Below are 26,014 nucleotides of genomic sequence, written 5' to 3'. Positions count from 1 at the left end.
AAAGCTGACATCTCCTTATATGCTAACAAGCCATTTAAGTGTCCCCATCTGTGAATTGCCTATTAATTTTTGTCAATTTAAAAAATTGGATTTCTTTTCTTTAACGAATTAACAATGCTTTTATATGGAAACTACTATAACCCAACATTATTTAAAGATATTATCTCTCTTTTATTCCTAATAATTTCCTGTTTTTAAGTTTTATTCGTGAATCCATCTGGAGCTTATTTTTGGACGCAGTGTTTGCCACGGATCTGCTTTTATTGTTTGTCCATACAACAGGCCCACCTAATAAATATTCTTTTCTTTCACTATCTGGTCCTTAAGCCTACCGTATAATGTAGGGCCCTGTTGGGGGGCTCCAGCATGTTCCATTACTCACGTATCCATTCTCATGCAAGTGTCACACTATTTTAATGACTACTGCTTTGTTATGTCACTAAATATATGGCAGGACACATCTCTCCTCTTTGAGAATTGTCTTAGTTATACAGGGCTTTTATTCTATAATGAAATATAGAATCACTGTACAATTCTCCAAAAGTTCTGTTAGGATTCTGATCCCAATATATTAGGCATATATATTGATTTGGGTAGAAGTGACACCTTGACCATATTAAATATTCCCAGCCAGGAAAATGGCATGTCTCCCGTTTACTTGGGCCTCCTTTTAAGATATTTAAGAGAACTTTAAACATTTTCCCACAAAGGCCAAGGCCATTTTTGCGAGTGTAATCTCTGGATGCTTTATACTTTTACTGATATTGTAAATATCTTTATTTGAGACGGAGTCTCGCTCTGTCGCCCAGGCTGGAGTGCAGTGGTGCGATCTCGGCTCACTGCAAGCTCCGCCTCCCGGGTTCACGCCATTCTCCTGCCTCAGCCTCCCGAGTAGCTGAGACTGCAGGCGCCCGCCACCACGCCCGGCTAATTTTTTGTATTTTTAGTAGAGACGGCGTTTCACCATTCACAGGATGGTCTCGATCTCCTGACCTTGTGATCCGCCCGCCTCGGCCTCCCAAAGTGCTGGGATTACAGCAGTGAGCCACCGCGCCCGGCCATAAATATCTTGTATTGAATAGCTAATGCTCATATAAAGGACCATTACTTATTTTTGTACTGGATTTTGAATACGATGACCTTGCTGGACTCTCTTAACACTTTTCTTTGTGTTCAGTTCGTTGATTCCGTTGGGTCTTCCATTTAAATGGTCGTATCCTCTGCTCTTCGAGGAGCTAACGCTCGGGCCGGGCAGCCTCCGGATGCATCTGTTCCTGCCTGGCAGCGCGCCCCGGGCCCCAGCTTTCTCCACCCGCGCTCCCGCCAGGTGCAGCCGCCGGGCCCCGGCCAATGGCAGCGCGGACTAGCCGGGCCGGGCTTGGAGGGACCAATCCCGCCGCTGCCGCCTCCCCTCGCCGCCAACTCGGGAACGGGAGCAGGAGGCCATTGGAAAACTTTGGGCAAGATGGCCCGGCGGTGATTTCCGTGCCCGTCTCTCCTGCGTCCGGCCTCTGCGCCGCAGGCCCAGCCCCCAAGCCTCGCACGTGCTGCATTCCCGGCCCGGCCCCGGCCCCTCCTGCCCATGGCGGTGGCCGAGCTGTACACGCAGGTAGGAGGGTCCGCTGGGCCCCCGGGAGCGCTGTAGGGGAGCCGGCCCTGCTAACGCTGACTCGACCTGGCGCCCGGGCCACACCTGCGCACCTGACACGGCAGGGCGGGCGGGCACGCGCTGGGGGCCGTGGAGGGGCCGCAGGGACCGGGGGCACGAGCGAGCGTTGCCCCTCCAGGGCCCCGACGTACTCCGTCTCTGCCCGCGGGCAAGCCCCCTCCTGGCTCCGCCCCGCCTTGGTGCCCTGCGGGTGGGAAGACGACCCTGTGGGAGGGGCCGCCTCCGCCGCTCCGGCCTCGGGGCCTAGAATCCCCAGTGCCCAGGGGTCGCGCGTGCGTCCCCATCTTCCGGGACTGGAGCGCCTCGGCCCCTTCCTCCCACACCACGGGTGGAATCCGAGTTGCCCGTGCGGACGTAGAAGCTGAGACGCCAGCGAGTCTCCTGGCACCCCCTTGAACGAGTTTGCACAGAAGCTTATGGCCGCAGTGTTCGGGCTGCTTTCTAGAATTCTGTGCCTTCAAAGTGCGTGAACGTGCATGTAGGCTCATCAGATGCCTAAAGCTGAAGCAGCCCGGGTCACAGGCTTGAGGGCACTGCAGCGGCACCAAGCGCTTGGGGAGCCCAGGGGCCACGAGGTGCAGTCGTAGGCTCTTTGCCTTCTGTACTGTTCGCAACACAGTTTGTAAAGCGCCTTTCGTATCCCCTGACTCTGGGAAACACTAGAGCATTCCTCAGAAACTTCCTTTCTGCTGGCTGGGGCTCCACCTCTTACCTCGGAAGGGCAGCGTTCCCTCTGAGATGGGCTTCCAAGCCCTCTGAGATGGGCTCGGGTAATTATTTGGATAAAGAGTGTGACAGTGTTAGCACTTTTGGAAAAAAAAAATCCGTTTGAATAGCCATAAAGCCTAATCCTCCTATGTACCAGTGGGGAAATCCAGAGACCTCAGTATTCAGACGAGTGGGACTAGAATCCATCCATTTCCCCGGGCATATGCTCTAGCTTTCTACTTTAAAAGACGCTTTTGCTGTAGATAGAAAAGATAGTAATGAAAATAATCCTGTTTCAATGGTTTAAGCAAACGTTTTTCTTCTACTTTGATTACTTAGTAACAGTCTGGACACAAAGCAACCAAACTGTAGTTTCTCCTCTGTTGCATCTCCATTAACTGGAGTTCTAAATGGACAGTGTTTGAATTGCCCTAGTTTTGTTCTAGAATATTTTCACCAGTGAGAGTGTGAGCCCTCAGATAGCCAACAGCGCTTCTTCAGTCTTCAGTTTACTGGAAGTGAAAGAAAAGTCTTGGACTAGTCTTAGACTATACTTTGGAGGACACAGAAAAATGCTGCTGCGGAACGTGTTTGAGGTGAGAGTATTTCCAGAAGCAGAAGCACACAGGTGCAAGTGCCCCTATCCTCAGGTGCCTCAAACCTCAAATATTTATTAAATGTCTAGTAAGTACCAGGCACAATGTAGGAAAGCTGACAGGAAGGAGTTCAAAGGTACAAGCGTGGAGGGAATGAAATCTGAGAATCCCAGAGACTGACGCAGCCCGATGGCCATCCCCACCGACCTTGTGTCCAGGTGGACACCTGTGTTCCTAGGCTGCCACCTCCCTTCCTGGTAGGCAGTTAGCCCCCATTTTGTCTGTTCTAGAGGTGGGAAGGGGAGGGCCATGGCAGCCAGAGAACGAGGTCAGGGCTTTATTCCCCAGTGCGGGTTTTGAGTGGGGGCTGGCAGGATCAAGGGTGGTGTGTTAGGACTGTTAGATTTGTTATGTATGCCAGCAGCGCCCTTGGGCTGTGGAGGAAAGGGGCTGGGGTCACGTAGCTGAATTCTCAGGTCATTCCAGCTGTTGGAAGATAATTAGAGCTGCAGTGTTGGCCATGGAGGGTGGAGGCAGGTGAGACTGAGAGGCCGGACTGGGGAGTGGGGTGGGGGTTGGAGGGACCAGCCAAGGATGACATTTGAGGTTAGAGTCTGTATGAGAGAGAGCAGGGTGGTGCTCTTGAGTGAATTAAGGATGTGGCCTGAGGAGGAAATATTTCTTAGGAAAGTCATCAGGCTGGTTCTGTATTTGCAGGGGTTGAAGGGGTGAGGGGGCTTCCAAGGGAAGGTGCCTTGCAGAGTGGGAAGTGTCAGAGGGAGGGGATGGGCCCTGCCAAGGGTCTTCTGCCGAGAGGTGGCCACTGAAGCCAACAAAACACTGAGGGTCACACCAAGGTGGAAGAAGGCAGACAGAGAAGAGGGCCAGGGACAGACCAGCGGGAAATGCATCTGTGCAAGGAGTGAGAGGAAGCAGAAGGGCTGAGATGGAGCCAACCAGAGGAGGAGCACGCAGGGGAGCTGGGAGGCACCCTGTGGAAACAGGGAAGAGGGAACTCCAGGAGAAGTCTTGGTGAGGGCAGCAATCGCTGCCAGGTGAGGTGTAAAATCATCCATCTCTTTTCAAAAGCTACAGGTGCCATGCCTTAGAAATGTTCAGAGCAGCAGTTCCCCATTTGAAATCTCTCTAAGAGCTGGTCTGGCATTCTCTGCTCGACCACCTCTAGAGGCTCCCATTGCATTCAGACTCACTGACCAGCCACAAGGTCCTGCCTGTCTCCCTGCCTTCACCTGGACTCACGCTCTGCCAAACTCCTTGCCATTCCCTCAATGCCTTGCCAGCACGTCGCCACTGCGTGCCTTGGTGCATGGAACTCCACCTGTCTGAGGCTCTGTCTGTCACCTTTGCCCATGGCACCTGCACCTTCCACCTTCAATTTGTGCAGAACCTCTTCTGAGAAAGCCTCTGCAGCCAGCCCCTCCGCACGGTGCCTTCCATATTGCCTGTTAACAGTTCGTGAACCCTCTGTCTCCCCCATTGACCAAGAACTTTCAGTGAGCAGGGGACAGTGGGGACTTCGTGTTGTTGTGCACCTGTGTGCATGACTGAACGTTTCTGCTTACAGAAATAGCTAGGACCATGGAGACGATGATATGGATGATGGTTATTTTTATTTCTATGTACTGGATGCCATCCTCAGAGTTTCATGTGCCCTCTCTTGTTTAATCTGAATAAACAACTCTATGTGTTAGATGATCTCACACTTTTAGAAATGGCTCGGGTCAAGTAAGTTGCTAAGGTAACATACAAGTGATGGAGCCAGAGGTGAAAACCTGTGTTCTTAGTGTCTCTCCCACCACCACCTTGGTTCAACCACTTTCATTATCTTCCTCTTCTTCAAGGGATCTGACCTTTTCCCCACACACAGTGGGCTTGTGGGAAGTTCATCCACTTTCTAGCTACCTCTCCTGACACCTGCTTTTTAATATTATTCCTTATAATAACTAAATTGGAACCAACTCCAGTGTCCAGCGAGAGGGGGAAAGTTGAGTAAATTATGGAAGACTCACATGATAAAACAGCACGAAGCCATTAAAAGTACTATTTCTGAAGAGTTCCTAACATGAAAACATGGTTATGTGAAAAATGGGGCACAACAATTGTATATACTGTATGAGGATAAACGTAAAATATACAAAGGAAAAAGACCACATATATCACTGCCCAAAGATTGGACGGTCTTTTTTTCTAGTAGCTGCAGAGAAGTCAACAAGGATGAAGGCTCGGGATGGGTCGTTAGGTTTGGCCACTAGGTTTGGTCCCCGGCATCGTTTCTGTTTAGGTAGAACTGTGAAGGGGAAAGGCAGACTCTGACATGACCCGCTAAAGAGAGGAAACTGGCAGAGGACTGCGGTCTGAAGATGTAAGAAAGGCACCAGGCACGGGTTAACCTTGGAAAGGAGTGAGGACCCGAGGCCACAGTGGCAGGAGTTGAAGGCACAGAGATACTGACAGGGAAGGAAGACAGCCCAGAGAACTTGGCAGCTGCTGAGGAGGAAGGGTGGGTAGGATGGAGGACTTGAGGAGAGTGACAGTGCCACCAACCTTTTCTCTGACAGCATCATTCGAGACCCTCAGCATCCAGGCCACCTTCTTCTGGGTGAATTTTCACACCTTGATGCCCATTTTAGTGGCACTATTCTCTAGCTTTGGTCTACTCAGCCGTGAGTATGGTGCGACTTCTTGTGAGCATCCCTCAGTGCATCCTGGCATTATGTTAGTACTTTAAGCAGAGCTGGTACATGCTCTGCCCCTGGTGGGTCAAATCAAGTCCTGGTCCTGCCCCTTACTAACTGAGTGATACCGGGCAAGTTACTTAACCTGAGTTTCCACACCAGTATAATGGACTGAATTGTGCTTACCAGCTGAGGAGATCACTATGAAGATTAATGCGTGTAAAATCCTTAGCACAACACCTGACACAATGCTTAATAAAAGTTACTCAAATACTGATGCTATCATAATACAGTTGATTTTTTTTTTTTTACCTAAATGCCGACTTTACATTTATCCCTATAAAATTTTCCATTTTATTTAGTGCCCGGCGTTTCTGAAGCTTGTAAAAACCTTTTGAATCTTGATCATCTTTAGCTAATCAATCATTTCATCTGCTTATTTGATACATGTGTTTTGTTTTTTCATCTACGATACTGGTGAAAGTGTTGAATGAAAGGGGAGGCAGTAGAGCTCTGTGGCATGCTTCTGGAGACCTTTTTGTTTTTCTAAAGGTTGCTCTTTGCTCATTAATTAGAACTCAGGTGATGACTGTTTAGTGACAGATTCCCTACAGTCATTCCACCATCTGTTTCTTTCACTTGTGCAAGAGGAACTCACAAATATCTTCGAAGTTCTGCTGAAACTCAGATGTGCAAGGTCAAAAGAAGTGTCTTGACTAGCAGTCCAGGGCCCCTGTCTAAAATGAGGTCAAAGTTCAGTGTAATGGTTTTTTTTTTTGTTTTACTTTGGCTAATTCTAAATAGTTTTTAGACTTTTATATATCATTAACAACTCTGGAAAATTAAATGTATCCATTGTATTATGTATGGGTACTTCAAAGAGAAAAAAAGGGATGAAAAGACTGAAATCTTAAGTTTAGTCTTTAACTGGTGGAACTGAACCACTGGGAATTTGAATTTTTGTTCAAAAGTTGTTTATGGAGTGCTAGCTATGGGAAGTCATTGCATTGGATTCCTAGCACAAATACTAGGCTCTTGAAGTTCAAACGCCAGTGGGGGAGATGGGAGGCAGTCCAGATACCTGGGGGCGGGGCAGAGAGCGCTCAAGGGAAAGCATCAGCTCTGCTACCCGTGGCAAGGTGGCAAGGAGAGTGCCCGGATGAGGAGTGTGTCCAGCTACTCCACACTATTCAGAGCTGTTTGCTCATGGATGGGGAGAGGATGGGTGGGGCCAGGGTGGAAGGAACAGAAGTACATAGCAGAAAGCCAAAGAAGGCCTGCCATGTTCCAGAAAGTGCTAGTGGTTTTGGGTGACCACAGGCAGAGGGTGGATTGAAAAGAGGGTGAGGCCTGAGTAGGAAAATCAGCCAAAATGCTGGTTGTCCAGGCCTGGCTCTTCCTCAAAACCCATGGGGGGTTGATTTTCAAAGCTTTTCTCTTGCCGGGCCCCACCCACAGGAATTCTAATCAAGTACGGTTGAGAGAGTCTGTCTGTTCAAAGAAACCTGGTGCTCAGCCTGGCTGAGGAAGCCCCTGGGGGCTGCTGCACCAGTCAAGAGAAGATTGGTGGGGGTAGGGTTGGGGGCTGACTTATGGCCATGGCAAGGGGGCTGGTGGGCAGGGGCGGACGGGAGAGAGCTTTTAAAAGGCAGTCTTTTCCAGCACCTCGTGACCGTTTGACTTATGGCCATGGCAAGGGGGCTGGTGGGCAGGGGCGGACAGGAGAGAGCTTTTAAAAGGCAGTCTTTTCCAGCACCTCGTGACCGTTGGGCTGTTGGGGTGGAGACACGGGGGGCATCCAGCACTGTCCCAGGCTTCTGACATGAGGGGCAAGAGAGCTAGGAAGGAGGAGCGGCCGCATCACTGGAGTTTGGAATTTATGAGTCTACGAGGACATTTAGGGGCTGACATCTTGGAGGCAACTGGAAATGTGGTGTAGAGCTCCAGTGCACGATCTCGGTGGGAGGTCTCAGATGCACAGGTGCCAGGCGGTTGCAGAAGCTCTGGAATTGGGTGGAACTCTCCAGAAACAGCCTATTATGAGAAGAAGCTGGAAGGACCTTGGGAGACACGGACATGGGGGGAGTGGGAGGGGCAGGGGAGCCAGGGAAGGGGCCTGTGAGGAGTGAGTGAAGAGGAGGAGGAAGAGAGGGGCATGGTGTGACAATCTGGCCTGGCTGACCTGGAGTGTGGACACTCCCAGTCCAGAAAGTGGTTCTAGGAGGGAAACTCATGTCGTCCCATCTTGTCCCATCTTCCATATAAGTCTTCAAGTAATTTCTGTGGCTGATGCCAGAAGATCCCTCAGAAAAGCGGGCAATGTGAGAAGATGCTGTTCTCCTCTCACCTGTGTGCCTGGGGGCGTGGCTGACATGATCTTGAGCTCATAAGGTTCAGTGGTCCCAAGCCTCTGCCTCAGCTTGGAGCCTTAGCATGGGAGGGCACTCGGGGAAGGTGGGAGGTGGCACTCGGGGAAGGTGGGAGGTGGCCCTCTCTTTCTTGGCTCTGCTGACGGGCTTGGCAAGCTGTTCCATCCCAGTCCACAGGCTCCTGCCTCATGGGAAGGCCCCATATTCTGGAGGTCAGTTGACAGCTGGTTACATTGTTTGCATGGACTGTGGACTGTGTCTATTTGGATGAATGCTGTAAAGTTAGCTCTTCCTCCAGTTTGAAGCATTGCTTTGTGGGTAGAGGAATGTGAGGGAGGAGGGGACGGGAATGAATGGGTGGAACTTACCTGGGGCTGAGTAAACTCACTGTGTTTACTTACCAGGCTGGGTTTCAGCTGCAAGGGCACTCAATGCCAGCAGAGGCACCAGGATCGCAGGGTGTGGGCAGTCCGGGGTACTGGGCTGAGGAGTCACTGGTCTTCAGAAGAGAAGCCGCCAGTGGTTACGTATGTCCTAATATTACCTGCCATTTAATACCACTTTTAGCTGAAACCAATCCTAAACTATAGTTAGGAGAGCACATGGACTCTCAAGCAAATGGTTGCAGTTCAGAGTTCAGGATTACTTTCAGGGCCAGATTCGTTTAATTAACAAGGAGTTCAAACTAGGAGTCACAGGCCCTAGCTCCACTGGAGTCCTGGTCCTTTGAGACTCTGTGTGCTGTTTGGTGAGTTATTGCTCTCTGGGCTTCAGGTAGGGGCTCTGTCAAACAAAAGGATTGACTGGCCTAGTGACTTTCACATTACTTCTCAGAGCCCAGGCTTCCTTGGATTGTCCCCAGGGCCCCCCGCTCCAGCTCCGTCAGAACACCTCCACTTTCGCCTGCTTCGCTTAGCCAGCTGGACAACTTCTTTTTGTTTGTTTGTTTTTTGTTTTTTGTTTTTTGTTTTTGAGACGGAGTTTCACTCTTGTCACCCAGGCTGGAGTGCAATGGCATGATCTTGGCTCACCGAAACCTCTGCCTCCTGGATTCAAGCAATTCTCCTGCCTCAGCCTTCCAAGTAGCTGGGATTACAGGCACCTGCCACCACACCTGGCTAAATTTTTTTGTATTTTTAGTAGAGACGGGGTTTCTCCTATTGGTCAGGCTAGTCTCGATCTCCCGATCTCAGGTGATCCGCCCGCCTCGGCCTCCCAAAGTGCTCTTCCATTCTCGCTCTCTCAAAACTTACACATCCATGTCACATTTCTGCAAGCTCCTGCTTTTTGCTAGCTGTTAAGGATTAAAGCAATTCAAATGATTTAGGGGTAGTCACGATTGATATCCATCCAGTGACTTTTTTGTTGATTAAGCAAGGTGATTTATATTAATAAGATATGTTCCTCATCCAACATTGTCCTAGTCTAGTACTTGTACCGTGAACTTTTTTTTTCTTTTGAGATGGAGTTTCACTCTTGTCTCCCAGACTGGAGGGCAGTGGTGCGATCTCAGCTCACTGCAACCTTCACCTCCTGAGTTCAAGCAATTCTCCTGCCTCAGCCTCCCGAGTAGTTGGGATTACAGTTACGCACCACCACACCCAGGTGATTTTTGTATTTTTTGTACAGATGGGGTTTAACCATTTTGGCCAAGCTGGTCCTCAACTCCTGACCTCACGTGACCCACCCACCTCAGCCACCCACCTGCTGGGATTACAGATGTGAGCCACCATGCCCAGGCTGTTTTATTCTTATTCTTTATTTCCTCCAGCATTTTTATATGAACATCTTAAGCATAATGCAATGTTGAAAGAACTTTACAGGTCAGGCATGATGGCTTATACCTGTAATCTTAGCACTTTGGGAGGCTAAGACAGGAGGATCACTTGAACCCAGGAGTTCAAGGCTCCAGTGAGCTGTGATCATGTCACTGCACTCCAGCCTGGGCCACAGAACTAGATCCTGTCTCTTAAAAAAAAAAAAAAATTATAGTGAACACCTGTTTTACCACCTGGATTCTGGTGTGGACAGTCTACCATATTCATTGTATTCCATGTCTATCCATCTTTCTGTTCTTCTATCTGATCTTCAATTCATCTCACTTTTTTGAAGCATCTTTAAGTCATATATCAACACACCTTTTAAATATTTCAGTATGCGTATTAACTAGAGTTCCATGTTTTTTGTGTGTAAAATTTACACACATTGAAATGCACCAATCTTAAGTCTGCATTGTCTTAGGTTTGAAAAGTGCTTAGCCCCTATGTAACCCAAGCCCCATCAAGATACAGAATGTTACCGTCGCTCCCAGAAGACCCCCTCACACACCTTGGGGGTCACTCCCTGGCCCCACCCACCCTCAGAGGCAACTACTGCTGTGAATTGTTTCCCAGCACACATTAGTTTTAGCTGTTCCAGAACCTGATTTTGTATCCACAATCGGTGAGTTCTTGGTCTCACTGACTTCAAGAATGAAGCCGCAGACCCTCACAGTGAGTGTTATGGTTCTTAAAGATGGTGTGTCTGGAGTTTGTTCCTTCTGATGTTTGGACGTCTTTAGAGTTTTTTCCATCTAGTGGGTTCGTGGTCTCGCTGGCTTCAGGAGCGAAGCAGCAAACCTTAGCAGGGAGTGTTACAGCTCTTAAAGGCAGTAGGTCTGGAGTTGTTTGTTCCTCCTGGTGGGTTCGTGGTCTTGCTGGCTTCAGGAGTGAAGCTGCAGACCTTTGCTGTGAGTGTTACAGCTCATAAAGGTAGTGCAGCCCCAAAGAGTGAGCAGCAGCAAGACTTATTGCAAAGGGCGAAAGAACAAAGCCTCCACAGCATGGATGGGGACCCAAGCAGGTTGCCACTGCTAGAGCTGGCAGCCTGCTTTTGTTCCGTTACCTGACCCAACCCACATCCTGCTGATTGGTTCATTTTACAGAGAGCTGATTGGTCCATTTTTGACAGAGTGCTGATTGGTGCCTGTACAATCCCTGAGCTAGACACAGAGTGCTGATTGGTGCATTTACAACGTTAGCTAGACAGAGTGCTAGACAGAAAAGTTCTCCAAATCCCCACTAGGTTAGCTAGACACAGGGTGCTGACTGGTGTATTTACAATGCCTTAGCTAGACGTAAATGTTCTCCAGGTCCCCACTAGACCCAGGAGCCCGGCTGGCTTCACCTAGTGGATCCCGCACCAGCGCTGCAGGCGGAGCTGCCTACCAGTCGCGCGCCCTGCGGCCGCACTCCTCAACCCTTGGGCTGATGATGGGAACAGGAGCCGCGGCGCAGGGGGCGGTGCTCTTCGGGGAGGGGCGGAGGAGGGGAGGGTCAGGCATGGCGGGCTGCAGGTCTGGAGCGCTGCCCGGCAGGGAGGCAGCTGAGGCCCTGCGAGCATTCGAGCTCAGCGCTGGCGGGCCGGCACTGCTGGGGGACCCGAGGCACCCTCTGCAGCTGCTGGCCGGGGTGCTAAGCCCCTCACTGCCCCGGGCCTGCGGCCAGCCGCTCGGAGTGCTGGGCCTGCCGAGCCCATGCCCTCCCGGACCTGGCACTGGCCCGCGAGCGCCGCGCGCAGCTCCGGTTCCCGCCCGTGCCTCTCCCTCCACACCACCCTACAAGCAGAGGGAGCTGGCTCCGGCCTGGACCAGCCCAGAGAAGGGCTCCCACAGTGCTGTGGTGGGCTGAAGGGCTCCTCAAGCGCCACCAGGGTGGACTCTGAGGCCGAGGAGGCGCCGAGAGCGAGGGCTGCTAGCCTGTTATCACCTCTCAATTTGAAGGGACTCACATAGGAGGTACTTATTTGTGTAAGGCTTCTTTGACTCAGCGTGCTTTGGTGACTCACCCATGCTATTGCTTGCATCAGTAGTTCATTCCTTTTTATGGGTAAGTTGTATTTCATTGTATGGGTATACCGCAGGCATTTTTAAAAATTCTCATTAATGGACATTTAGTCTGTTTCCAATTTTTGTCCATTATAAATGAAATTACTATGTCCCATATCACAGAATTTAATGTACCATTCTTTGAGGGGGGGCTTATATTTTGATATTTGCCTTTAAAGATTAATATTTATTGTTCTGATTATAAAAGTAATAGATGCATATTGTAGAAAAATACATCAAACTCTCAGATGTCTTATATAAGGACACTAAGTTTAAAATCCTACTGGGCGTGGTGGCTCATGCCTGTAATCCCAGCACTTTGGGAGGCTGCGGCGGGTGGATCACTTGAGATCAGAAGTTCGAGACCAGCCTGACCAATATGGTGAGACCCCCATCTCTACTAAAAAAACAAAATTAGCCAGGCGTGGTGGTGGGCGCCTGTAATCCCAGCTACTCAGGAGGCCGAGGCAGGAGAATCACTTGAACCCAGGAGGCAGAGGTTGCGGTAAGCCAGGTTCATGCCACTGCACTACAGCCTGGGCAATAAGAGTGAAAATTCATCTCAAAAAAAGAAAATCCTGTTGGGTCAGCGCCTTACCTTCATGACGTCATTGAACCTTAATTACCTTCTGAAGACCCTGTCTCCAGATATAGTCAATTGGGGGTTAGGGCTTCAACATATGAATTTGGGGGACACACAGTTCAGCCCACAGCAACATGATTCTTCCCAAAGACTTGTACATCGGCGCTGAGCCAGGCGTGCCCATTGCCTGCTGGGAATTGAGCTGGGTGGCTGTGTCCGGACTTCTGCATTTCCCACTGTGGGAGTCCTTGGCAGCCCACCGGTGTGATAAGATTGTGATGCCATTGCTGTAACAATACTTTCATAGCATTTTACAAAGTTCTTTCAAGTACGAAGTCTAATTTAACCTCCCAGGGAACTTGTGAAATAGATATTGTTGTGGCGATTTTGTGGATGAGAAAAATGAGGCACTGTTAAGTGTCTGGCCCAGAGTTCCATAGTCAATCAGTGGTAAAAGAAATCCCTCTCCTCTAACCCTGTAGACAGCCATGAGATGTTTCCATTAAGGTACTCGCAGATTTCTTTCCCACGTCCAGGCTTTCAGCATTCAAGGTTTATCTAGAAGGCTTTGGGAGTTCCATTGCCTGTAAACTGAGGCAGCCAGGCCCAGTGCGTTGCAAATGCATGAAAGATCACCTCATAAGCAAAATTAGGTAGACGTATTCCTCATAAAGGAGCTGACCTAGTGGACAGAAAGAAACCTTCCTGCGTCTAACCATGCTTGATCCATGCTTTTGAAAGTTCTGAAATTCAGCTTTTCTCATCCTGTTGGTCAGTACAACAGGGTCTGGATTCCCGATCCTGAAGAAGTTTGGAAGTCTGCTGAAATAGCCACGGACTACAGAGTTGGTGACAAGGTCCTGCGACTCCTGCTGGAGGATGGAACGGTGAGGGTCCTTGCTGTTTGCAGCTGCGTCGATGTGTAAAGTGGTAGCTGGGGTATGTGTGAGGATGGGGGCACGTGGACCCCGTGGGAGGCACCCAAGGGAGGGTGCATGAGTGGGCACCAGCACCATCCCCAAACAGCCCCCTGGCACCAGGACTCACTGATGTGTCTGTACTCCTTCCCTCCCTCCCCTATGCTGCCCTGCATCCACCGGGCCTCTCTCTGTAAAGAGGGCCCAGCTGCAGGAACCAGGTCTGTGCCATGGCACTGCACTTCCAGGCACCCAGCATTACTGGGAGACTGCTGAAAATTGATTCACCATTTTGGCTTCCTGAGTCTCAGCCCAGAGATTAGGCAAAGATGAAAAACTTGGAGAGAAGTCGTTTGAGCCCAAGGCATACACTGGTAAAGAAAAACATCAAGATGCGAAGGGGAGGAAAATGAGAAGAGGAAGAAAATAGGCAGGGGGAGGGAGGAGTGGGAGGAGACTGGAGGGAGTCGGTCCACGGATGTACAGAAATGTGTAAGGGAGGGAGTGTGGCAGGAACAAGAAGACAGGGACACCTAGCTTTGTGTGACATTATGAGGTGCCTCTGTTGGTGCTGGTATGGTGAGGGGGAGGTGAGGATGAACTTCAGCAGTTGCTCCTGTAGTGGGATGAGCTGGTGAGGAGCTTCCCTGCAAGGCAACATGTGCCTTCTGATGACGCAGCTTCGGAAGACTTTGCATTTGCTCGAAGTGTCCCTCGTGAGTCGTCCTTGCCCACCATTGCTGTAGTGACATTCCACTGGATTTGTAGGGTGACTGGATGGGTTTAGAATCAAGTATCTGGATAGAGAACTGGGCAGGGGATTTGTGCTCTGTCTAGATCCCAGAGGTGGGTCTGGGGAACATCATGTGAGGATTCATTGACAAAGCATGTAAATGGGTTCTGCAGGGACAGGGCACACTACTTCTAATCAGACTGTCCTGGATTTGGGAGACATTTCCTGAGATCCTGGGAAGGCAGATGAACATAGCAGTTAAAGACACACCCTCTAGAATCAGATGGTCTGGCTTCAGATCCTGGCCTGGCTGCTTGTTAAGTCTTTGGCAGCAAGCCCCCAGTTTCCCCATATGTACGAAGGATGTAATGACTGCACCATCCCAGGGTTGCTGGAGTGCGATGAGACAATCCTGTGTGCATGTGTGAAGGCAGGAGCTCTGGGAAAAGCCTCTCGCTCCCTGGGGCTTCCCTGCCCAGCAGGAGCTCTCGCAGCTTCTATTGAGTGTCTCCTATGCACAGTCTGGGCTCCAATTAGGGATCAGATGGCTTTGTCTGGGGAGGAAAATCTTAAGGCAGCAGCTGCAGTGTCAGTTTGCTGCTTTGGTAATGTCTGCAGGGCTTCAGGTGGCTACATTCCCGGCCTTGACCTGGCTGCAGAGGCGAGTGGGATGGCGGACAGCCAGACCACTCTCTAACTCAACCCTTCGTCAATACTGTAAGAGAAAAGGCCTGTGTGCTGTAGGAAAATGTCACCTCTGCCTCCACCTGTCAACATAATATTCGTTACATTTTCTCCCCTCCCCCAAAGACTGTCCTTTCTGTCTCCCTGTTGCTTTCACACATCACACGTACAGAGGCCAAACCAGAAGTGGGGGCTGTGGATTTACAATAGAAAAACAGAGACAAGGAAAGTCAGTAGGTATGAGAATCATTTTTCCTGATTTTATTTTCAAAAGTGTTTAGGTTGAGAATATTCTGGTCGGGGTTAGGTCACAATACACTTCCATTGGTAACAGGGGAGCAGGAGCTGGCCTGAGGATCTGTGTCCAGTTGTGGATTGCCCTGAGCCGCTCGCTTTTTTTTTTTTTTTTTTTTTTTTTGAGGCGGAGTCTCGCTCTGTCGCCCGGACTGGAGTGCAGTGGCCGGATCTCAGCTCACTGCAAGCTCCGCCTCCCGGGTTTACGCCATTCTCCTGCCTCAGCCTCCCGAGTAGCTGGGACTACAGGCGCCTGCCACCTCGCCCGGCTAGTTTTTGTATTTTTAGTAGAGACGGGGTTTCACCGTGTTAGCCAGGATGGTCTCGATCTCCTGACCTCGTGATCCACCCGTCTCGGCCTCCCAAAGTGCTGGGATTACAGGCTTGAGCCACCGCGCCCGGCCCTCGAGCTGCTCGCTTTACACAGAACAGACCAACCAGCCAGCAAAACCCCCGCCATCGACAAGGAAGCACTGTGCTAGTGAGAGAGCACAGGCTTCAGAGTGAGGCAGAGATTCACTGTGTGACCTTGGACAACAAACTCCTACTTTCTGAACCTGTCTCATTGACTTTCTTGGTTGGGGTAGTCACGTCCTCCCTGGAACGCAGTTTTGAGGATTAAATGAAACAATCCATGCTGAGTGCTTGGCATGGGGTCTGCACAGTGGCACTTACTAAGGGGCAGCTGGGCCACCTTGTGGAGCTGGCCCAGGACCAGAGATCAGAAGGAATCCAGAGATACTGACTGAATACCAGGAAGGCGGCAGTGGCCTAGGAAGGTATAAGAGAAACAAGCATGCTGGGTAACCTGCTCAAGTCGCTTTAGTTGGGCTTCACGTCCCCCAGCAGTGAAACGGGAGTGTAGGAATTAGAATACTCTGACAGTGGAAAGGCCCAGTCGTCTGTGGCACAGATGCCACGGGACATGCTTGCCTCACCTTCGTTCTGCTAAGGCAGCCGCTTTAGGAGTACTAGGTTAAATCTAGCAGAAGAGGAGCAAGCCTGGGAAAATTCCCTGGCCCAGGGCTGAGAGTGATAGGAATAGACAGCCCTGCTGGGGGAGCTGTGAGCCCTTGGGCATGTGGGCAACTGCAGACAGGAGACACCTGCACCAGGGGCCTTTCACGGAGAGACCACCACCTGCACGGACTCCTTTAGGTATTTGTCACCACCAAGTGTGTCAACTTTGAGCAGAGACTCAACAACCTTAGAGTTAAAGGGACCTTAGGTCATTGTGTCATTTTAGCTGCAGCATCTTGTTTTCAAACGAAAACTTGCACGACCTCAACATTTAAACCACATACAGGTAGAGCCCCTGTGGGAGATTCAGGAATGGGGCACCTGGATCTCTGCCCATGTAGCTTCCCCAGCACCCCTTATTGAGACCTCTGTAGCTCTAACGACCCGTGGTCTGGTCTAGCTCCTCTTTGCAGATGAGAGAAATGAGGCCCAGAGAGGGCGAGCGACTTGCCCCAGTGCACATAGCCAGTGCCCTAGTCCCCTGCTCCTACTTTTCATTATTCCAGGAGTCAGCTGTGAAGATTTTCTTGTTGCTATACATGCATTTGCTTTTTAGTGTCAGTGATGACTCTGGAAATAAAAACAGTGCTTCAACAGAACGCCAAAAATCTTCTATTTCCAGAGCTTTACTTTTATCTTTGTCCATAGGAGCTGGATTATTCCGTCAATCCAGAATCTCTGCCTCCACTTCGGAATCCTGACATCCTCGTGGGTGAGAATGACCTCACGGCTCTTAGCTATCTCCATGAGCCCGCGGTGCTCCACAACCTCAGGATCCGCTTTGCAGAATCCAAACTCATTTACACCTACAGTGGTAAGGAGAGCAACTCTAGGAAGTAAGGAATGGCACTGGAATGGAAGCTTGCTGTCTAGAGCCTCCTGGTTGTTTTATGTTTATACTGAGCACCTAGAGTTTGTTGTAAAAAGAAGTATCTAGGTGGGGAGAGTCTTCAACAAGAACTAAGACTGGACTACCGAGAAGAAGAGACGTAACAAAGCTTGTGTTTGGGTTTCTCATCGGATTTGATACATTGATTACTTATTTTGGGCAATGATACTACTTACATTGTGAACTACAAAAACGTCTCCATTTGGGAGCATTTCCACCTGTCCTGTCATCCAACCATCAGACCAGCCGGAGGGTGTAGGTGACTGGCAGGGAATTAATTCAGTGCATGAAGTGACTTGCCCAGAGTCACACAGAAGGTTTAATAAGTGACAGAGCTGAAGTTTCTTAAAAAAACAAACTGGAGAGGCAGGCGGCAGTAAGAATCTTTTAACTGCATCTAACATCTTTCCCCAGGAATCATTTTGGTGGCCATGAATCCTTACAAGCAGTTGCCAATATACGGAGATGCCATCATCCACGCCTACAGTGGGCAGAACATGGGCGATATGGACCCACACATATTTGCCGTGGCAGAAGAGGCATACAAGCAGATGGCCAGGTAGCTTCCTGCCAAGCTGGACTTCCCCTTGCTCTGCCAATGCTCCCTGCATTTGCCAGACCATCACAGTGGAGGGGAGATACCTAGGTTGGGCCCATTAAAAGAGATAGGCCAGAGATGGTGCTTTGTTGAGCCGACTACCTGGAATGAATAGCAAACGACTGTTCCATGCACCTGACCTGTCAAGACTGAGTTTCCTGGGTTTTGTTCCTTCAAGGTAGTCAAGTCAGTCCTACCAGTTTGGGAATAGCAGATCCTTTCCTTGCAGTGTGTTTGGTTGGAGGAGTGTTGATTAGCAGAGAGTGTTAAACATCTCTGCTATGAGATGTTTAAGCTTTTTTTTAACCCATTCAAGGAAGCAAAATCTGATGACGGGATTTAGCTGCAGGAGGTTTTAGGTGCAGGCGACTTGGAGTTTTATCCTAATTTCACTGCTAGGTGTTTGTAGGGCCCCGTGGAGTTCTTGTTTCACTAGCGCACATATAGGGAAAGCCTCCTGCGAATGAGGCACCGTGCACACATTCCCATATGTCATCTGGGATGGCCTCAGAATAGCCCACGATGCAGATGTCTGGACGGTAAACAGCTTCAGGGAATAACCAACCTAGGTTAGGCAGCAAGTAAAAGGCAGATCTGGGATTTGTGCTCAGATTTTTAAACTCTAGTTTATTTTTCCCATAACTATCACTTTTGGCTTCAGTGTCTTCATCTGTAAAGTATGAAGAATAAAAACACCACCCTATCTTTGTAGCTGCCTTTACAGTTTGCAAAAGAACTTTCGCATACAGTGGTCTCCCTTGAGTCTTACAGCACTCCTGTGAAGTCGACTGACTTCATTGCCCTCTTTTCACAGATGGGAAATCCGAGGCACAGGACCTGGACCTGCTGACTCTTTACCTAAGTCTTTAATGCATAACCCCAGCCGCAGCTCCTGAGCTCCCTCCGCTTTATGTCTTTGTCCGTGAGCTGGACTCTCAGAGGGCACCCATTCCTGGTTCTGCTGCTTATAAGGAGGGGGCAGGTGGTAGCTTACATGAGGTAGAACACGTGCTGCTTTCCTGCATAGCCGTCTAATGGGCAGTCTGGGGATAGACTGCGCTTCTTCACAGTCATCAGAGACCTGGTGCCGTGCAGCTCCCTGTCCCTGGGGTGGGGCAGGCATCCTCAGGGACAAGCTAGTGCTCAGCTCTGTCTTCCATATTCTAGGTGACAAGGCATATGAGGGGAAGGGTACAGCCCTCCAGGTTAGGGAGACTCTCCGGAAGCCCCACAAAGCACTTCTGCTCACAGCTCATCGGCCAGGACCTCACTCACACAGGGAGGCTGGGGTGTGCAGCCTTTCATATGCACAGCGGGGCACTGCCTGGCCACTGGGGCCTAGTCCCTAAGAAGGAAGAGGAGAATGCAAGTGAATACTGGGTAGAGAATTAGCAGCTTCTGCTGCACCAAGATTCCTTCTAACCCTAAAACCTCCATGGTTCTGAGATTTTTCCCTGGCTCCCTGCAGGTCTCCCAGGTATTATGTGATTAGGGTCTGGGTATCAGTGGGATGAGCTCTTTGGTGCTGTAGGGCTGTGCTCACTTCAGCCCTGAAGAGGCAGTTTCTCCTTGGTGGTCTGTGTAACTGCAGTAACAGAACGGAGCCTAAAGCAAGCTCGTGTTGGCCTTATTTGATGCTAGACAGGGAGTGTCCCTCAGGGCTGTAGAACAGGACGGGGATTACTGAAGCCCTGTTCTGTGCCCTGAGGGACACTGAGCATGTCATTCCCCTTCTCGGAGTCTTCATCTTCTCTCTGAAATGAAAATATTGGACCAGGGCTCTGTACCCAAAGTCTTCTCCAGCATTCACATGGGAGGCTGTGGCTCTGTGCTCTGGGTCAAGTCATTCCACCCACGGTCACCATTTTACTCCTCTGTAAGAGAGATATCTATGTCGTAGGATTTTCGTGAAGCTTAAGTGAGAATCTGTATTCACTCAGCACCTGGCATGTGAGCGGTGCCACATCCACAGAGCCGCGTTAGAAGCCTCCACCATCACGATCTTATGACATGAAAAGTTTAGTGCATTTTTTAAAATCTCTAAATTATATAACAGAGCATGTTGGCTTACAGAGCGCATATGTTCCCAAGCATCTTTTGAATAATTGCTCTCAAAATAATGTCCTTGAAATGTTTTTATATTTAAGTGGGATGTGCAGAAAGGAGTTGACATAAGGCCTGAGACTGCTATCTTTAGAGGCCTGCTTGCAAGGTGGCCCGTGGCTGGCCTCTCATTTCATGACGGTTCCTGACATTTCTTGGTTGATAAAGTGGCTCATTTTACCTAAACTCAAGCTGTTTGTGTAAACAGTGTGCTTTATGCTGAATCCCTGCTTTCCTTCTGGGAGTCTGGAATGTTGGCATGTGCTAGGCAGAAGGTGGGCACTGCATCTCTGATGAGCTTCCCTGGCAGCCAGCGTTTCACATGTGCCGTCAAATCCCTTGCTGGAGGAATTGAGTGTGTCCTGTGTGACCTGACTGGGAGAGGACCCCTAGAAGTTTGCACCCAGGTTCCACTGGACCTTGCCCCACATGCCTTTTCCCTTGCTGCTTTTGCTCTGTATCCTCTTGCTGCAGTCAGTCTTAGCTGTGAGGATGACTGTATGTTGAGTCCTGTGAGTTCTCTTACTGGGACATTGAACCTGGGGTTGGTCTTGGGGCCCCTCAGTAATTTTGGGGTACTCAATAAATACATGTTGACAGGCAGCATGATGACCTGCACAGGGTCCATCTGGAAAGAGGGTGCTCAGGAGAGGGTGGGGAGGGCAAAGGAGAGATGAAATTCAAGAACAGAGTTTAAAAGCAAAAATCCTGCCCAGAGACTGGGAGGGATGGGAAGGAGCAGTTTTTTGGTTGAGTGGAAAGGTTGAGTAGGGAAGCAGTAAGGAGTAGGGATTGGAATAAAGGTTGGATGAAAGATAGAAAAAAAAAATCTAGAAGGAAATTGATTGAGTTTTTTTTTTTTTTTTTTTGAGACGGAGTCTCGCTCTGTCGCCCAGGCTGGAGTGCAGTGGCACGATCTTGGCTCACTGCAAGCTCCGCCTCCCAGGTTCACGCCATTCTCCTGCCTCAGCCTCCCGAGTAGCTGGGACTACAGGCGCCCGCCACCATGCCCTGCTAATTTTTTGTATTTTTAGTAGAGACGGGGTTTCACTGTGTTAGCCAGGATGGTCTTGATCTCCTGACCTCGTGATCCGCCCGCCTCGGCCTCCCAAAGTGCTGGGATTACAGGCGTGAGCCACTGTGCCCGGCCTTGATTGAGATTTTAAAATAGTAGAGTGACAAAACGGTTTCCCTCTTTTGTCTTGTCCACATTTGTCTTAGTTAGCACACATCGCCTCTTTAATGGGAAGAAACTAACATTTGAAAACTCTTTCATTTGCTTTAGAAACAACAGAAACCAGTCCATAATTGTAAGTGGAGAGTCGGGTGCTGGAAAGACAGTGTCGGCTCGCTATGCCATGAGGTACTTCGCCACCGTCAGCAAATCGGGCAGCAACGCTCACGTGGAAGACAAGGTCCTGGCGTCCAATCCCATCACCGAGGTGCGTACCACTGCGGAAGGCAGCCGTTTATTGATGATGGAAATGGAGGTTGGTTGGGTTCTGTGCTCTCCTGGCTAATTCAAGTTCCCACCCTTTAAAGACTAAAGAAGTGAGGACAGGAAAGACCCAGGAAGCCTGTTTGCTGGTGGGATTTGAAGGAGGTGGGGGCTGCTTTCAAGGCACTCTCCTGCTCTACCTCCTGGACTGGAAATCTACCATCAGATTCCAGGAGTCCTCTGTTTACATTTACATCCCAGGGGGAAACCAAACATCACTGGTACACTGAATCACTGGTGTTCTCCAGCCAGCTGGCATCAGCTTTCATGAGCTGATTGTTAAAATTTTCAGGAATTTTGCAAGCTGATTGATAAACCTTTGGTAGTTTGACATCAGTCATGGGAGGAGTATTTATACCTTCTGCCTTGGCAAAGGCCACATGTAAAGACTCTTCCTCCTGCCCTCCCCAAGAGCCAATTCATCAGCACACTACTGACTGGGACAGGCAGTGGGCAAGACCAACCGTGACAGTGCCCAGGGGTGAGGAGACAGCCCTCAAGGAAGAAGGGGCACCCAAAAGGGACAGAGGAGGGCCCCGCAAGCCAACTCCAGCTGCCCTGCAAAATGGGAAGAAGATTGATTTGAATTTATTTGGAAGGAAAGCAAATAATGAAGAACATTAGACTCCTAGACCTCTTCTCCCTGTTTTCTCAAATCAAAATCCTCAGTGAATATTTATCAGACCATCTACTCTGTTGAAGCCACTGTGTAGCTAATGTGGGAAGTGATGGAAAAGAATAAGACCCAATCTCCAAGTTAAGATTCTTCTAACCTAACGTAAGAATATTTTAAAATTAAATAGAAACAAAAGTGGGGAGGGGGTACTAAGAAACACTGCAGAGCTCATAGTTCAGAGGCATAGGCTTCTTAGAAACATAAATTACAATCCAAGATACCAATAGAAAAGTTATCAAGGCTGGGTGCAGTGGCTCACATCTATAATCCTGCACTTTGGGAGGCTGAGGTGGGTGAATCGCTTGAACTCAGAAGTTCCAGATCAGCCTGGGCAACATGATGAAACCCCATCTCTACCAAAAATACAAAAAATTAGCCAGGTATGGTGGCACATGTCTGTAGTCCCAGCTACTCAAGAGGCTGAGGTAGGTAGATTGCTTGAGTCAGGAGGTGGAGGTTGCAGTGAGCCAAGATTGCACCACTGGCACTCCAGCCTGGATGACAGAGTGGGACCCTGTCTCAAAATAAAGGTTATCAAGAGCCAGTGCCAAGTTAAATGCCCAGTGGATAATTTTGTGTAAATATTTAGGGTTTGTCTCCCCCACTAGACTGTACATACACTCCATGAAGGCAGGGCTAAATCTATTTGGTTCACCTGTGTTTACTGAGCACATGGCACATAGTAGGTGCTCAGTAAATACATGTTGACAGGCAGCATGATGACCTGGGCAGGGGTCCATCTAGAAAGAGGGTGCTCAAGAGAGGGTGGGGAGGGGCAGAGGAGAGATGAAATTGAAGAACAGAAGTAAAAAGCAAAAATCCTGCCCAGAGAGTGGGAGGGATGAGAAGGAGCAGTCTTTTGGTTGAGTGGAAAGCTTGAGTAGGGAAGCAGTAAGGAGTAGGGATTGGAATAAAGATTGGATGAAAGATGTGAACTTTTAATGGAGCATCATAGGCATTTGGGGCCTGAGTGAGTTGAGGCACCTCATATTCTCTCATTTAATTCTCCCAATTCTGTAAGTGTTCTGGTCAATCTGGGCTGCTATTATAATAATAAGTATAATATACTTTAGTATAATATACTTTAGTGTCATCGACCAGGTGGCTTATAAACAACAGAAATTTATTTTTCACAGTTATGGAGGCTGGAAGTCCAAGATCAGGGTGCTAGCAGGGGTCAGGTTCTGGCGAGGCCTCTCTTCTGGGTTTCTGCCTGCTGTCTTCTCACGGTACCCTTACATGGCAGAAAGAGAGCAAGAGAGGTCTCTGGGATCCCTATTATGTAGGCATTAAAATCCCACTCCCAGGGGCTCTGTCCTTGTGACATCATTACTTCCCAAAGGCCCACCTTACCATACCGACACATAGGGTTAGGATTCCAGCGTGAGGATTTGGGAGGACACAAACATTCAGTCCATAGCAGTGAGTTGCTTATTATTCTCATATTACAGATAGAGAAATTAAGACCTGGAAAGATGAACTACCTTTTTTGTTTGTTTGTTTTTGAGACAGGGTCTCGCTGAGTTACCCAGGCTGGAGTGCAGTGGTGCAATCATAGCTCACTACAGCCTCCAGCTCCTGGGCTCCAGCAATCCTCCCACCTCAGCTTCCTGAGTAGCTAGGACTACAGGCACATGCCACCATGCCTGGCTGATTTTTTTGCGTTTTGTAGAGACGGGAGTCTCACTATGTTGCCTCATCTAGCCTCAGATTTCTGGCCTCACGTGAATTTCTCGCCTCAGCCTCCTGAAGTGCTGGGATTACAGGCGTGAGCCACCACACCTAGCTAGTGAACTAACTTGTAAGACATTACACAGATAGCAAAGATAGAACCCAGGGCCCTGAAACATCAGAACCTGTGCTCTTTCTGGTCGTTCCCAGTGTCTGCCAGTGGGACCGAGGAGAGCCTTGAGCAGCAGGCTCGGGATTTGTCATGTTCCCTGCCAGCCTGGGGTTGCTTTCTTTCCCCAGACCTCCCTCTGCCAATCAGACCTTCCCCTAGGGTACAGAATTGCATTTTACTAAAAACTCCTGCAATACCTTTGAGACAAAAATCTTTTAATGTTGTTATTTCAAAAGAGTTATGTTTTTTTAGGCCGTCGGAAATGCCAAGACCACCCGCAATGACAATAGTAGTCGGTTTGGGAAATACACAGAAATCAGTTTTGATGAACAAAATCAAATTATAGGAGCCAACATGAGAACTTACCTCCTGGAGAAATCCAGAGTTGTCTTTCAAGTAAGTATTAAATTTTTCCCCAACTTTTTGAGCATTATTTACAATTACATTCTTATTATATATACTCAGGCAAGCTACGCTATGCTGTGAATTGAGGAGTAGGGTTTTCTTATCTTTCATTTGCAGTTTGGATTCTTTTTTCTGTTTATTAAAACTTGATGGTGAATAGGTGTAATATCAGGTGAGTTGTATGACTGTAGGAAGAGGTTATGACTTTTTAATTGGGGGATTTACAAAATCCTTATAGTTTAAAAAGCAAGTATCTCTTTCTAGAGTGCAAAAACTGTTTGAAATAGACAAAGCTGACAGACTGGCTTTCCTATCAGAAAGGGAATGGGATCAGAGCTATCGAGGGGGTTTTAAGAGAAAGGCTTTTCTGCCAGTAAAATGGAGAAAATTCTCACCGTTTTGGCCCAGGAGGAGAGCAGCAGTAAACCTTGTATTGCAGGAAGTTTCTAAAAATTTCACTAGGATGAGTTATGTCATTCCCATTCCATAGGACGTTTTCATTTAATAACACTTTCTCTGGGTTGCTCATTACTTGGAAGGCCATCTCAGGCCACCAGTTCTCAGTTGAGAGGAAGGGCCTCTTGTGAACTGGCCAGATCACATCCCAGACAGATAATTATCCATAGAGATTACACATCTAAGACTCTTTAGTTAAAAACATGGCATTTTTGCTTGTGAGGATTTGGTGTAATTTTGAGGACATTTCTTTATCTTACAGTCGGAAAATGAACGAAATTACCACATTTTCTATCAGCTTTGTGCATCTGCACAGCAGTCGGAATTTAAACATCTTAAATTGGGTATGTGATGGATCGTGTGTGGAAGGGTCTCTCTTTTATGTGGGGGCTTAAATTCTAGGTTAACTTTCTTCTTATACTAATATGGCTTTTTTTTTTTTTTAAGTATTTGCCCAAAGATATAAGATTCTTTGGTTTCAAGGACAGAATTGGTGCATCTAATTAAGGGGCTGGATTAGGGCTGGGGGGATGAGTTTAGAGAGAGAGGGCACTCTTAAGCCTGAGGTTATTTTTAAAGCTCATTGGGACTGGCATGGTGGTTCACACTTGTAATCCCAGCACTTTGGGAGGCCAAGGCGGGCGGATCACCTGAGGTCAGGAGTTCAAGACCAGCCTGGCCAACGTGGCAAAACCCTGTCTGTACTGAAAATACAAAAATTAGCGGGGTGTGGTGACACCTGTAGCCCCAGCTACTTGGGAGGCTGAGGCAGAAAAATTGCTTGAATCCGGGAGATGGAGGTTGCAGTGAGCCGAGATCACACCACTGCACTCTAGCCTAGGCAACAGAGCAAGACTCCATCTCAAAAAAAAAAAAAAGAAAAATAGCTCATTGGGTGTTTGTGTTCCTCCAGCTAGAACCACCTGATTAAGACCTCCTGACAGCTGGAACATATGACGTCACTAAACCTTCCATTTTATTTGAACATGCATAGATAGTTGTTTTTCTAACATGTATGACATGTTAACCCGTTTTTTTAAAAAAAACCACCTCTATCATAATTTGATGGCTCAAGGTCATAAATTGTTTGTAGCCATAATTGATTATATTCCAGAGATGGCTAAAACACAGGGCTGTTTGTCCTTCAATACAAAAGGCCCCGAGCCCTGTGCTGTCCTGGCTCTCCTGCCTTAGCCATTTGTGCTATGCTGGTAGATGAGAATTGTCAGAGATAATTTCTAGTATGTTGGGGTTGAACTCACATACTCTAATTTTGGAGAAGTTGCTTGTGCTCTTAGAATCTAAGTTTCTGCAAATTTCACATGACAGTAATATCCTTGGCGTTGTCTACCAAACAGAATATGAATAGCGAACTTGCAGAAGGGCTTTCTGAAAGATCCTCTACTGCCGGG

General features: G+C 48.7%; 1 protein-coding gene across 1 annotated transcript in view; it reads left to right on the top strand.

Moving 5' to 3' along the window:
* Positions 1–1,420: 1,420 nt before the first annotated feature.
* MYO5C (myosin VC) overlaps positions 1,421–26,014 on the top strand; it is a 116,285-nt gene continuing 91,691 nt past the window's right edge. The window contains exons 1-7 of the mRNA XM_011928656.1: positions 1,421–1,609; positions 13,263–13,373; positions 16,783–16,948; positions 17,438–17,582; positions 21,010–21,166; positions 23,994–24,137; positions 24,865–24,946. Coding sequence (XP_011784046.1) covers positions 1,583–1,609; positions 13,263–13,373; positions 16,783–16,948; positions 17,438–17,582; positions 21,010–21,166; positions 23,994–24,137; positions 24,865–24,946 — 832 coding nt within the window. The 5' untranslated portion in view covers positions 1,421–1,582. The remainder of the gene's footprint in view (positions 1,610–13,262; positions 13,374–16,782; positions 16,949–17,437; positions 17,583–21,009; positions 21,167–23,993; positions 24,138–24,864; positions 24,947–26,014) is intronic.

This window comes from Colobus angolensis, unplaced genomic scaffold (assembly GCF_000951035.1).
Source record: "Colobus angolensis palliatus isolate OR3802 unplaced genomic scaffold, Cang.pa_1.0 Scaffold78, whole genome shotgun sequence".
NCBI lineage: Eukaryota > Metazoa > Chordata > Mammalia > Primates > Cercopithecidae > Colobus > Colobus angolensis.
The sequence above is the reverse complement of the archived record's forward strand: the minus strand, read 5'-3'. Positions and strand labels throughout refer to the sequence as shown.